Below are 13,658 nucleotides of genomic sequence, written 5' to 3'. Positions count from 1 at the left end.
CCAAGAAAAGTGATAGACTGGAACCACGCCCCTTTCTTTAGGGAAAGAGACTGGCCAGGTGACTATCAACAACTCCGTCTTCATTGCGTACTGAATTTTGCGGAAGTGGTTCAGGGAAAAGGGTGTGGTCACCAGTGTTGCGGTTTAGTATACTTTGGCTAGATCTACTGTAGCTAAGTACAGTAATCTGTACTCTAGCAAGCTAGCTAGCTCAGCCACCTATTTCAATCACAAGTCAACTGCTGCAAAACTATGTCCAAGTCTGGAGCTAGCTGTCACCTGGATGTACCTAGTTCTTGTCCTGTCTGTGGCAATGACACCGCTGTAATAGAAACTCAAATGTTGCTGGCAATAGGGCCAGCAAAGGGACTTTCCATAAACCAGTTGGCAGAGAGACAAATATATCTCTGCATCTCTGCTACTTTTGTCTGTTATTTTTGCAGTGGCCTTGTAGCCAGCCAGCAACTTTAGAATTGCTTCATTGGAGAAGTACTGATAGACAACTTATATCCAAACAGCTAGCTAAGTAGACATAAAATTTATACTGCAACTGTACAGCTAAAAATATTAATCTCACATAAAATCAATTATAATAGCTTAGTGTGCAATGTTGTGGTTTAGATATCTCCCACGCATTCATGCACACACTACATTCCAAGCATTCCGTTGGGACGAGTCGTTGATAGTCACCTGGCCAGTCTCTTTCCCTAAAGAAAGGGGCGTGGTTTCCAGTCTAGAAAAGTGACTCTGTTTGCCCATAGATTGAAGAGTTAGAGGGATAGGAAACGTTGACGATCACGTGATCATTTCAATGACTTTTGTGCCGCGTGCTACGCAATAATAATTGCCGGGATTTGCCCGGGAATCTTTTTATAGACTGTAGTTGTATTTCTAGCCATTACATACACTTCTTAAGACGTCATGAAGCTCCATGTTAATGCAATGCAACCACCTGCAAGTATATTGAGAAAAAAGAATTAAGTTTTTGCCGAAGAAATGATAAAGTAAGTTATTTTTACTGCTTTGGTACACATTACTAGCTACTATTAGTACTAAATAGAACAGTTAATGCACCAGATAAGTAACTGTATGAACAAGTGTGGACTGCAAGCTTCAAATGCACAGTTTGTACCTTGCACATGTCGCTATTTCAGGTGCAATTGTGTAACGTATACTTGCTGTTGGGAACGTATATCAGAAGAAAAGCTTATTCATACAACCTCATAGTGTTATTTCATGAAGAGTATATAGTATTGCATGGACTTAGGCCATTATTAACATGATGGTGTATGTTATATTATAGATATGCCACGATCAAAAGGACTTTATCGCAGAAAGGATAAATCAAAATTAAAACGTCTACAAAAAGCCGCCACGCCTCCATCCATCAGTAAGTCTCCATCCACAAGTCAATCTCCATCCACCAGTCAACCTCCATCCACAAGTCAATCTCCATCCACCAGTCAACCTCTATCCACAAGTCAATCTCCATCCACAAGTCAACCTCCATCCACAAGTCATAACGAATCTATTGCAACTGTTCTTGGTGCCTTGACTTTGCCAAGTAAAAATTGGGTTAATGTAACTACTCAACCTGTTGAAAAGATCACATTGTGTAAGATTTCTAGTGAAGCATCCAGCAGCAAAACTCCAGCTGTTATTACACACACTTTGGTTGTTCAATCAGACCGTACATGGCAAGTACATGTACATAACCACATTGTCGATCCAAAAAGATGCTGTTTATTACAATCATTTCCGCCAGTTATCTCGTCAGCCGGCCTTCAAGATCTGCTCCTTGTACTTGACAGTGCTCATGTATGCTGTGGTCATCCTGACTCTCATTTTGTTTCCATGATTGAACAGAAGAAAAACAAAATAATGTTGGGAAAGGCTCATGGGGAAATTAGAGCACAACTTGATGACTATGCTTCCGTAACTTTAAATGGTGATATATTTAACAAAACAGTACGAACGACGACATGCGAAATAATTTGTAATGTCCAAAAATGCACTTCGTGCAAATCTTATCGGGCTGCACTCAGGGCCATATACCACAGCTCGATCAAGAGAGCCACGTTGAAATCCAGGGTAATTCACAATCATACTAATGAGAGGTTCCTACGCACACCTGAGAAAAAAGAAAAGATGTGTAGGCTAAGAAAAGCAGTCACTTCCTCAAAATACAAGATATCAAAACTAGAAAATTACATTAAGAAATTGAATGAGAAAAAAGGTGAAGAAGTTGATGAAGAACTAAACCAAGATATGGTTCACATTTTGAATAGCAACTCAAAAAAAATACAGGAAAGGTATCCAGAAGGAACATTCGCTAGATTATTTTGGGAAGAACAGTTAAAAGCTTCGTCTGGAAAGAAGGGAAGGCAAAATCGTTGGCATCCCTTAATGATAAAGTGGTGTTTAAACCTGCAATTACTTTCTGGTGTTACCTACCACACGTTACGCACATCTGGATTTATTGTACTTCCATCGGAGCGAACACTTCGTGATTTTACTCACTTTTACAAATCTGAAGTCGGGTTTAGTGAAGAATTAAACAGCCAGCTTCGTACACAATCAGGAATTGACTCATTGCCAGAGTCACGAAGGTATGTTTCCTTAATTATTGATGAGATGAAAATTAAAGAAGATCTTGTGTACGATAAGAATACCAGCCAAATCATTGGTTTCACGCAACTGGGGGATATGAACGACACATTAGCTCGAGTAGAGAGCATTAAAGAATGTACTGACGATGAAAGTGTAAAACATCCTCCTGTTGCAGACCATATTATGGTTCTCCTTGTTCGCGGCTTGTTCTTCAAGTTGAACTTTCCATATGCACATTTCCCTACCCGTAAGGGAATTGTGGCAGACATGCTCTTTCCTATTGTATGGGAAGCAATTAGACAGTTGGAGGCAATTGGCTTTAAGGTTATAAGTGTCACCGCTGACGGAGCGAGTCCAAATAGGAAGTTCTTTAGAATGAACGGTAGTGATGAAAGTGGACTTACATACAAGACACACAATCCATATGCTGATCCTGATGAGAATCGTTCGCTTTATTTTATTTCAGATGTGCCACATTTAATTAAGACAACGAGAAACTGCTGGTCTCATTCTGGATTCAACGGCACACGGCTAATGGCAGTAAGTTAGTCATCACAAACCTGTTTATTATGATGTCCATTTCTGTATAATTATAGATAAACAAGAAAACTATCGAATGGAAGCATCTTACCGATCTCCACCAGAGAGCATCCTTATTATGTACTTCATCAGCATTGTCTTTCGTTCCTAAACTAAAGCTGGAACATGTTCGATTAACTTCTTTCTCTAGAATGAGGGTTGATTTAGCTGCTCAAGTGAGTGGAATTTATTTTTAATTAGTACACAGTTACAGGTGGTCCTATAATTGGGTTCAGAGGAGGCTGGAACCACCTGACCTTAGCTAATTAAGGTCACTAATGGAGTTCTCCAAACTCTCTTTCAGACTACTTCAAGCCTAGTTTTTAGTGTCTGTAAGAAGTTTAAAACGTTATTTTGCAGGGGGAGTCCAATTTTATTTTCGTCAATTTTACTCAGAAGCAGAGATACAATCAAAAGTCTTGCTCTTGTACTAGCCTCGACATCATGAGCGGCTTGTTCTCGAGGACGCCACACAGCTGGCTTTTGGGACTTGTATCTCTGCTTCTGAGCAAAATTGACAAAAATAAAATTTGACTCCCCCAGAAAAAACTTTTAAACTTATATAGACAGTAAAAACTAAGCTTGAAGTAGTCTGCAAGAATTAGTGGCCTTAATTATCTAAGGTCAGTGGTTCCAGCCTCCTCTGGTGTTTCTCTGTAAAAAATAATTTTTCATTGATTGTTTGCTCAATAGGTTTTAAGCAAATCAGTGGCTGAGGCTTTTGCAGAACATGGGGACCCTAGTACTGCAGAAACAGAAAAGTTTATTCGAAATTTTGACCACTTTTTTGACTGTCTTTAATGTCAGAAATAAGACAGAGTGGAAAAGAAAGAGGAAGGACAGTCTAAAGCCATATACTAGTGTCGACGATGTACGACTAAAGGTAAGTTTTTGTGCAGGCTGTGCATGGTATTGTTGTGATCTTATAATTATTTTATGTACATGTATATTTCTTCATTAGTGGCTGAAGGATGAGTTGCTAGGTTACTTAAATGAATGGGAATCGTCCATCGACACAAATATCAAACCCCATATCAAGCAAAAGATGCTGCTAAGTGCAGTGACATTGGAGGGCATAAAAATAACAGGTAAACTGGTATAATTATACCCTTTATTATAGAGATAATCATGTTAACATAATTGTCTATATAAATGCAGTGAACTCATTTGTGGAAATGGCTACATTTCTTCTATCGAAGCATCCAGGGTTATACCTTCTAAGTGAGAAATTGTCACAAGACCCCTTAGAAAATTATTTCGGGAAGCAACGTCAAAGGGGAGGCCGAAATGAGAATCCTAATGTTAAACAGTGCCTGACTAACGCTGCTTCATTGAGGATACAGGGATCAATGGCCTTAAACCCAGTACGTGGCAACTGTAGGAAAAGATTTTCTAAGATCGATGAACAATCTGCAATTGAAGAGAGTGTACAAACCCCTTTACCAAAGAGAAAAAAGAAACACAAATAGTATATATCATAATTGCACATTTAACTTTTGATCACATAATTCAGAATTATGGCAACATCAAATATTACTTACGCTACAATAATTATAGTATATACCTACGACAAATGTTTTCGTAGTCCAGTTGATTTCTGAACATTTGACTTTGTGGCCTCCTTATACAACTCCAACCAACTTGAGGCAAAAGAAAATCCCCTAATCGTAATCCATAGTTGTATTAGTTCCTGTAGTAGTTCAATTTCTTCAGTAACACTCAACTCTTGAGTAATTAGAGACCAATGAAATTGGACATCAATTTCCTCAATAACCGTTTGAGCTAATACCTGTAAACTAGAAGACTTACTACCAATTAAGTGATTAGGAAGTAATCGACGAACAGATGTTTCAACAGCGATAAACAAGTTAAATGTTTCATTGTTCACAGAGAATAGACCTCCCCTGTTGACTTTATCAATCCAAGACTTGGTATACTCGAGAAAATCCTGATTTTCGTCGCTATTCACAGCCATACCTTGAAGACAGTCCTTAAAATGATAGAATTTTTCTCCTGATTTGGTTTTATACCTTTTGATTAGCTTGTAAGGTACAAATCCACTAGCATACCTCAGTATTTTCAGCTCATCTGCTGTAAACATAATTTCTTCTCTCTCTCGAGGTTTTTCTTTTATTAATACATCACTAAATGCTGCAGTCATTAATTGTTCAAACAATTTTCTAGTTACTGATTGCGTGAATAAGTAGTGCTTTCCTCGTCTATTGAGTCTCAGCGCTGTATAAACAGTCCTCCACAGTTGAGGAATAGAGTCATTCTGTGCTGCATGAAAATATGTCCAGCATTTTGTTCTTCTTGTAGAATATAGTTTAATTTTGTCAGTAGAGACAATCAAGCACTTCAATAGGGAAGTTAGTTGGGTACAAAATTCTTCGAAGACTGTCTGTTCCATATCTCCAGCAACTAGAATTTCTTGCTCCATCTCTTTTATTTCTATTCTAAACACTTCAACAACTTGTCTTCTCCAACACAGTGAATGGCATTCTTTACAAAACCTGTAGCAACACTCTTATCCACACTGGTACTGGTACTTGTGGTGGCCATGTTCTCTCAGTGTTTCTAATTTTAGAGCACCATGCTGACTCAGCCAAATCCACTAAGCACCACCCACGCGTAGCGCGGATAAATCTAGAAATCTTGCTGTTTCCTATCCCTCTCCCTCTTCTATCTATGGTTTGCCAGACTCTCTCCCCCGGGAGGAGTCTGGCCTCGAGACTAGAATCGAGGCTAGCCCTGAGTCACCAGATCAGAGTCACCAGACGGTTCTCTCCCGCCCACGCTTACAATGAGAACCGGCTGGTATTCGAGACTAGGCTCTGCCGCTGTGGTAACCATTAAACTTTGGCATCGATCGTTTTTAACAAAAATCATGGTCAATCATTACCCACTATTTGAGTTTGCATGCAGCATGCAAATTAAAAAATGTTCATCATGTGTATAAAATTAAGCTATTAGTGGCTTTATGTGATGTAGCTTTGGCATCTCCACCGATCAAGGCATCAGCACCTGCGGTGCTTTCATTTATTTATTTTTAACACAGTTCTAATGTAGTTCATTCAACAGTTGTTGAGCGGTTGGTCGATTGTCTCTCTCTCTATCGATACATCGACTGATGATGTCAAAGAACTGACGGTCTTGGATGGTAAGGAGTAAGCGCTCACGTCCGTCATCACTCGGAAACTGGCCAGAACACATCTCAATCAGGAGCACTCCCAGACTGAACATGTCCATCTTGGTTGATTGGAGGGATGGGGTTATTGCCTCAGGGGCAGCGTACACTGGATTACCAGGATTCTCTGTCGCCAATGCTCGCAGGGTGTTCACCGAGCCGTAGTCTGTGACCTTTGCCCTCCAGTGACCATTGGGTAGAGGGTTCAGGAGGATGTTTGCACTGCTGATGTCACGATGGATCACTGGGTCTGGCTGCATGAGGTGGAGATAGTTGAGGGCTTGACAGACCTGCACAGAGATGGAGAGGATGTGTTCACGTGAGATACGACCTCCCTCCAGCACTCTCCTCAGACTGGTGGCCATGAGCTCTGTCAGGATGATCATCTTCCCCTCCAGCGTGGCTCCGATGAACTGGACCAGATGTGGGTGTCGCAGACGAGCCGCCATGTTCATCTCACGAATAAACACGTGTCGGTAATAGTCGGAATTGAGCTGCTCGTACAGTGTCTTGGCTGCCACCTTGATTCCTCGGAACTTGGCCACTTTGACGACCCCCCATCCTCCACAACCGAGCTGTCTCTCTGTCATTGTGATCTCCTCGCGATGGACCACCCACTGAGTTTCCAGACCATCTGCTCGCTCCTCTGCCAGCTGGGCTCTCCTGTCAGATCTTCGGAGACCTTCTTGAATTCGGTCCATTTCAGCAATCAGTGCTTGGTTTCTCGTCTCAGCATCTCCATGGTAACGGTTGGCCTCAGCCAATTCACGATATTTTTCTTGCAAAAGTAATTGTGTAGCTTGCTCTCTTTGCTCTGCCAGCTGTGCTCTTTCCTCCGCATCTCCATGACGATGGTTGGCCTCAGTTAATTCACGATCCTTCTCTTGCAACTGTAGTTGGTGGCGACGTTGAGTGTCGTGCTCTCTCTGCTGTGCTGCTCGTAACTGTTGTTCCAGAGCCTTCACCCGGTCTTGAGAGGAGTGGTCGCTGGTCTCACTGACTGATGAGGCACGAGCAGTTGCTTGTCTGATCCTCTTTTTACTCAGTCGCTGGGCGGAGCCTCTAGTGTTGTTGTGGGCCACATCTACGAGAGCCCACTTCCCAGCCGAGAGTCCAGCAACAGACGCTGTAGGTCCGGTCGCCTCTGTAGGGGAGAAAATGTAACAGTATTATATACAGAATAATTATAATTATGCATTTAGAGTCATTGACACATGTATTGTGTGCACTTGTCTATCAGACAATAGTTGCCATGGTTGCATGATAAATAGTCATTTGAATAGGAGGAATGCTACATCCACCATAACGGTAGGTACTATTAGCTACTTACCAAATCTCAGTATGGTGGTGTCAGCAACATTTTCATAGGTATACAAATGGCCTCCAAACACGAGGACGTCATCAGTGAGTCCTGGTCCCAGACTGGTGGCAGTGATGGAGTGGTAGTAACGCGGTGTCATTGACTTAGGAGGTGTCACCTGGAGGCACAAAAAATAATGTTTTGTTGGATTATTAGAAATATCAACATAGATAATTTTGTATAACTATAATTATCCAGCTACTGATACCAGGAGTGTATGAAGAGGAGTATGCATGCGACTCCCACGCACATTCCATTCTATATCTCGGACTGAATCCGTCACTAATACTTGTAGTTGTGTAAACTGTTAGCCATGAATAAAATTAAATGTAGGCTGGAGGTACAAACCACAGCAGACCTTGTGCTGATATCATTTTTAACTAATTAACCACTACACCTACGCACCCACTTGAGATGCGGTCTGATAGTGACGTGGTATGACATACTCATACCGTAAGTTATAGTTAAACAATGGCCTCGAGTGGTATATTTGAAATCAAATATACCACGAGAGGCCATAGTTTAACTGGCTTGTACTATGTTTAGAACTGTACTACTATGTTTAGCTACTTCCTGTCATGCTTCTTCAATGAATATGCTTATAACTACTGTTTGACGTCACTGTTGCTATAGCTATGCAAAGATTTTTAAAAAATCAGCGAAAGTGAATGGGTGTTCAAGCAAGCGATTTTGAAGATACTAGTACATGTTTGTCTAAGATCCTTCAAGACAGTGAACTTATATCTCCATCTCTTCTAAGAATATCAGAGTGAAACCAGTTTCTCGAAGATTCAGTTTAGGAATGGACGAATATCTTGATCCAGATTATCGTTATCTAGAGGATATGGATGAAGTTGAACTAAAGCAGCTTTCTCGAAAAAGGAAACGTCAGAGTTGATCTAAGACTAAGTGCGAAGATGAAGATAAAGAGAACAAAACTCCTTCTGTCAGCCGTTTCAAGGGTGCTTTTTCACTAGCCTCTGATACTAACTATGATGAAATGGCGAAAGGCTACGTCCCCAAGAACACTAGTAAGTCTACTAACTGGGCCGTGAACAATTTTAATGAGTGGAGAGATGAAAGGAACAAAGTTTTCTCTGATGAACAATGCCCCACAGACTTACTTGACAGTCCAATGGACAAAAATGCTCTTCTGTCCTATTGGCTATCAAGATTTTTGGTTGAAACACGTCAAAAGAATGGTACCAAGTACCCAGCTAAAACGTTGTACCAGCTATTGTGTGGTATTAATAGGTACATACGATCTATTGATGCAAGAGCTCCCAATTTGATTGATAATAAAGAACCTGAATTCAAAGAACTCCATCATACAACGGACAGTTACTTTCGCACTCTGAAAATCGATGGTGTAGGAGCAGCAGTAAAACATGCTGCCATTATTTCGAAAGACGAATAAAATCTGCTATGGGAAAAAGGTATTATATAGGTGTTCATACCCCAAATTCCTTGTTTCGAGCTGTCTTCTATTATAATGGCAAAGTGTTTTGCCTTCGTGGTGGCAACGAGCATAGGTTTTTGAAGCCGTCCCAATTTACTCGGTTGACTAATCCAGATCGCTATATATATATACAGAGAATGGTTCTAAAAATAGAAATGGTGGCTTTCGAGATATCCGTGTTGAGAACAAGGTTGTTCCTGTTTTTGCTACACCGGGTGATAGATGTCATGTGAAGCTACTTGATCTATATTTAGGGAAGTTGCCAACGAAGGCAATTGAGAAAGATTTGTTTTACCTACGACCGCTTGACAAGGTTCCTGATAATCCAGCAGCTCCATGGTTTAGCAATGCACAGATTGGAGAGAATAAACTCAGTAAAATGGTCAAGGAAATGTTCAAACAAGTCGGGATTGACGACAAAACCAATCACAGCTTGCGTGCAACAGGTGCTACATGTTTGTACAGCGCTAATGTACCAGAAAAGATAATTCAACAGCGTACTGGACACCAGTCTCTGAAGTGTTTGAGGACATATAAACACACTTCAGACGAGCAACATTTGGCTGTCTCAACCATTCTCACAGATCCCAGCAATGTAGTCTATGATCAGACTGTAACGAATGTCGAGAAAGTAACAAATGTAAAAGTCTCACAAAGCTCTCCTACATTTTCCTCGCTTTTTGAAACTACATCTAACTGTGTAATTGATGTCAATTTTGGCTCTTCTCATGTTAACTGAGTTGACTATAGTTGATTTATAAGAAGAATTCTCTCTATATTCAATTGATTATTTTTTGCTAGAGTCTGACCACAAGCCACGGTATATGGCTGTTATACACTAGGGTATAACAGCCATATACCGTGGCTTGTGGTCAGACAGTTTGTATAAGTAGTATAAACTACAACTGAAGCCTTTGATCTTTGGTGCAACCATAGTACAACATGGTTTACACTACAACTGCTACAGTTGGACACTCCTCTTCATACACTCCTGCTGGTACATATTAAATTTTTTTATGTGTGTTATATAATGCCTCCTAGATTTTAACAGGAGCACATTGCAGAAGGAGCGTCTAACTCTGCATGGGTTCGGAAATCGCATCTCGTGTGTTTTCCTAAACATAAACTTAAACATAAACTTATAAGAAAAGTGTGCAAGTACTGTGTACATAAATTACAGACCGCGGTCAGCCTCTGAATATCATTATGAACTGATTTTGTTGGTCTTTGATGGATGTTGGTATACATCATTGGTGAGGTACAGAAGAGGAGCATATCCAATTACTTTGAAGAGAAAGTTTGCTAGACCTAGACTATTACACTAGGCGTTTTGTTTTTGCAGTAGGGTGTCTTACTGCATGGGGTTCTTAGAAGAGAGAGCTTACTACCAGGCCTATAGCTAACTAGCTAGCTGTAGCTTTTCATTTTTATTGACTTACATGCTTGGTAAAAGTGCACCGTCAGCTCAATTAGCACTCGCCCGCAGATGATTATCACCCACTTAGCAGTTTTGCATATAAGGCCATGCTTTGCAAACTTGCACGAGATGCGATTCCCGAGGTAAGACGCTCCTTCTGTAATGTGCTCCTGATTTTAATTACCGCATAGTGCGAAAATTTCGAAGCACTTAACTTTTATGGAAGTGCCTTTACAAACAATAAATTTTGCGCTATTTGGTCAATGCGTCTTCCCTTAGCTAATTTTTTCCTGGCTTAGAGGATTGCTAATTAACCCTTCAAAACACGAAAAATAAGCACCTCAAAAATTTCGCACTGTACGATAAAACGAACAGTTTATAATGAAAGCACCGCAGGTGCTGATGCCTCGGTGGATGTGCCAAAGCTACATAACACTAGAGCACTGAAGTGCTAACCCTCGGCTGCTGACATGAATAAATAGATCTAGAGGAGTGTTCAGTTATACAATAATAAAAAAGAAGCTACAATTCTACTTTTAACAGAGACCGGTAAAGGATCACTAATAAAGAATAAAGATCGCGTGTACAGCTAGCCAACATGCAAGTTCATGGCTTTTGCTCGCTTTTATACGACAAAGAAGCTTTAACATCGAAATGTACTAAGTGGAGTAGCAACACTCCCTGGACAAGTTTGGCTATACGCGCACGCTTCTGAAAGGCTTCAAAGCATTCCAGTGAACAAAACTAGGCATAACACTGATAACTCGAGAACGAAGCATTATTTTAAAAATCCACGAATACTAGAAACTGCAGTTAATTGATCCTTAAGCAGACAAACAGACACGCACAAAACCGTATACCTCGCTTGCGCATGCACACCGAGGCATAATAAGACAAGACTCACCTCTGTCCACTTGCCAGTGTCAACATCAAGTATCCACATGTCCCCCAGTGGCTTGATGCCATTACCCACTCCTCCGTACACCATTAGTTGAGGGTGGTCCTGGCCATAGTTGAGACAACAGGCAGCATGGCCTAACCTCTCCACTGGCCATGGCTCTTCCAGTACTGGCTTCACCTTAGTGACCTCCTACACACAGTGAACATGCACACAGTATTGTGCATTTCAATGTGGCAGCACCCATTCCAACTCACCATGGTCCTGAAGTCAAACAGGTAGACATCATTGACCCTACGGTCAGATTGGAACCCTCCAAAGAAGACTGCCCTGTGCTGGTCCATCATGGTGAAGGTGAAGTCATCACAGGGAGGAGGTCTCTCTCCTCTGAGCTCAGGGGACGACCAGACACCTGGAAGTGGGGATGAGGGATATGTTACACATCCTATTGATTGGTACATGGTTTCCTATGCATACAGCGAATGCGCACGTTGACCAAACTTACCATTTTGTGTGTCAAAGAAATGGAACTCATTTGTTCGTCCACTTCCACTAACCGCTTCACTCTTGGTGAATGTTGATCCTGGTTGTGTGGGACCCTTAATACCGAGTCCTCCAAAGCAGCACAAAGTTCTTTCATTCACATGGACAAGTCCACAACCATGCTTTTTCATAGGTTGACTACCAGAAGTTTGAACTTTGGTCCACTGGAGAGTGTCCAGATCAAGCTTGCTCATGTCATTGTAGTAGGAAGACTCATCATAACCACCAAAGGTGTACAGGCAATGACCTACACAAACAGAGCAACCACCCCACTCTCCAGGGGGTAGAGGTCCAGAGGTGGGCAGGAGGTTCCACAGCTCAGTGCTTGGATCCCACACAGCAATGACGTTAGACCCTCGTCCTGGACCATACCCCCTCCACAGGTAATGGCGTCCGCCAGCTGCAGTAGAAAATGGACTACTACGAGGTGGTGGTTCAAATGGTGGTTCAACTGGTGGTCGACCAAGAAAGGAGCGAACAACTTTCAACATTGTCTGCATATGTGCAAGAGTGAGGACAGTGAGTAATATGCAATAATTATACTAGACACTTAGTAGATCAGATGTATCACACAGACTTCTCCAGTTAGAGCATCTATGGCTAGGTCCCAACTTAACTATTAAACTCACATGAAAACAGAACTTGATTTCTTTCACAGAATTTTAATTGAAAACACACCCCCAATTTCCTCAATAAGCGGAAGTGCATTAGTATACAGGTTGCATGGGATTGACAGTGCAGTTGTGTGTTTTCACACACATTTAATTAATTAAACTGGGAAAACATCGACTTACATCAGAAAGCTAAGAGCCTTTGGTAAAGGCTTTACACCACAGCAGGTTGTCAGCTGAAGCTATCCTTGAGATTCTAATCATTTTGTGAGCTACTACTTGCCCCAGCTTGCCCGTAAGCTGTTGAAAGTGTATCACTAGTCTCAGTAAAATCTCTTTTAGGCTAGCTCCAGCTGGATACACAGTTTGTGTGACAGACTAATAGTAGTAGCTCACGATTAGGCTCAAGGATAGCTTTAGCTGTGGTGCAAAGGCTTGCAGATAATTACATGTATATGCAGAGCCAGAGCAAAAAGCTAGACTGGCGGCGACAGCCGCCCGAGCGCGAAATGAGCCGTAATTACGTAACTGTTCACGTGACAGGTACTTCTGCTCTCGACATTACAGTTGCAAGAACTCCTCAAATCCCTGTAGCTACAGTTGCTGGTGGCTAGCTAGCTAGCTAGACGTAATAGCAAGGTTTGTAGATCCAGTAACTGATGCAAAGGAGAAGGAGATACGATCTAAAGCTATATGGACTGACTGGGCATGTTCTCACCTTACTTCTGCTGCTGACCAACAGTCCTGATCCCACTACTGGATATACCTCCAGCTGATCTGGCTTACTGGATGGGAAACTTTGTGCGCAAACTATATGGCAATGAGTATCTGGTTTGCTAAGCTATGATATTCGAAGCACCTTTGATGAAACGATTATATGGATCTGGCTTAGGTACTAGGTACAGGTACTAGGTATGTACATCTTCGAAGCAAGCTGAGCCTATTTCTTCAGACGAAAAAGCGATGCTATGGTCAAGTCAGCAATTCGGTACAC

At 41.5% G+C, this 13,658-nt stretch overlaps 2 protein-coding genes and 1 pseudogene across 3 annotated transcripts; 2 read left to right on the top strand and 1 right to left on the bottom strand.

Moving 5' to 3' along the window:
* The first annotated feature begins 125 nt into the window (after positions 1 to 125).
* Positions 126 to 3,167, top strand: LOC135341073 (uncharacterized). The gene has a single exon (XM_064537550.1). It carries the CDS (start codon positions 1,306 to 1,308, stop codon positions 3,157 to 3,159), a length of 1,854 nt encoding a protein of 617 aa, XP_064393620.1. The 5' UTR covers positions 126 to 1,305; the 3' UTR covers positions 3,160 to 3,167.
* Positions 3,168 to 3,340: 173 nt separating this feature from the next.
* LOC135341086 (uncharacterized) lies at positions 3,341 to 4,704 on the top strand (annotated as a pseudogene).
* Positions 4,705 to 6,037: 1,333 nt separating this feature from the next.
* Positions 6,038 to 12,850, bottom strand: LOC135341072 (uncharacterized). Of its 2 annotated transcripts, XM_064537549.1 has the most exons (6): positions 12,683 to 12,850; positions 12,016 to 12,547; positions 11,768 to 11,922; positions 11,517 to 11,702; positions 7,707 to 7,854; positions 6,038 to 7,520 (listed from the first exon to the last, which is right to left on the bottom strand). In XM_064537549.1, exons 2-6 carry the CDS (start codon positions 12,542 to 12,544, stop codon positions 6,250 to 6,252), a joined length of 2,289 nt encoding a protein of 762 aa, XP_064393619.1. In that variant the 5' UTR covers positions 12,545 to 12,547; positions 12,683 to 12,850; the 3' UTR covers positions 6,038 to 6,249. The 2 variants fall into 2 exon arrangements, with proteins under 2 accessions (XP_064393619.1, XP_064393618.1); XM_064537548.1 differs by lacking the exon at positions 12,683 to 12,850 and having other exon boundaries at positions 12,016 to 12,676.
* Between the last annotated feature and the right edge of the window lie 808 nt (positions 12,851 to 13,658).

Source organism: Halichondria panicea, chromosome 9 (assembly GCF_963675165.1).
Source record: "Halichondria panicea chromosome 9, odHalPani1.1, whole genome shotgun sequence".
NCBI classification, from domain to species: domain Eukaryota; kingdom Metazoa; phylum Porifera; class Demospongiae; order Suberitida; family Halichondriidae; genus Halichondria; species Halichondria panicea.
This window is presented reverse-complemented; position numbering and strand designations above follow the sequence as displayed.

What these genes read in the sequence shown, in the direction of transcription:
- LOC135341072 (XM_064537548.1), bottom strand. Translation starts at nt 12,553, where the DNA reads ATGCAGACAATGTTGAAAGTTGTTCGCTCCTTTCTTGGTCGACCACCA. An exon ending in TGTTTGACTTCAGGACCATG is followed by an intron (nt 11,703 to 11,767) that starts GTGAGTTGGAAT and finishes CACTGTGTGTAG; the next exon opens with GAGGTCACTAAGGTGAAGCC. An exon ending in ACACTGGCAAGTGGACAGAG is followed by an intron (nt 7,855 to 11,516) that starts GTGAGTCTTGTC and finishes TTGTGCCTCCAG; the next exon opens with GTGACACCTCCTAAGTCAAT.
- LOC135341073 (XM_064537550.1), top strand. Translation starts at nt 1,306, where the DNA reads ATGCCACGATCAAAAGGACTTTATCGCAGAAAGGATAAATCAAAATTA.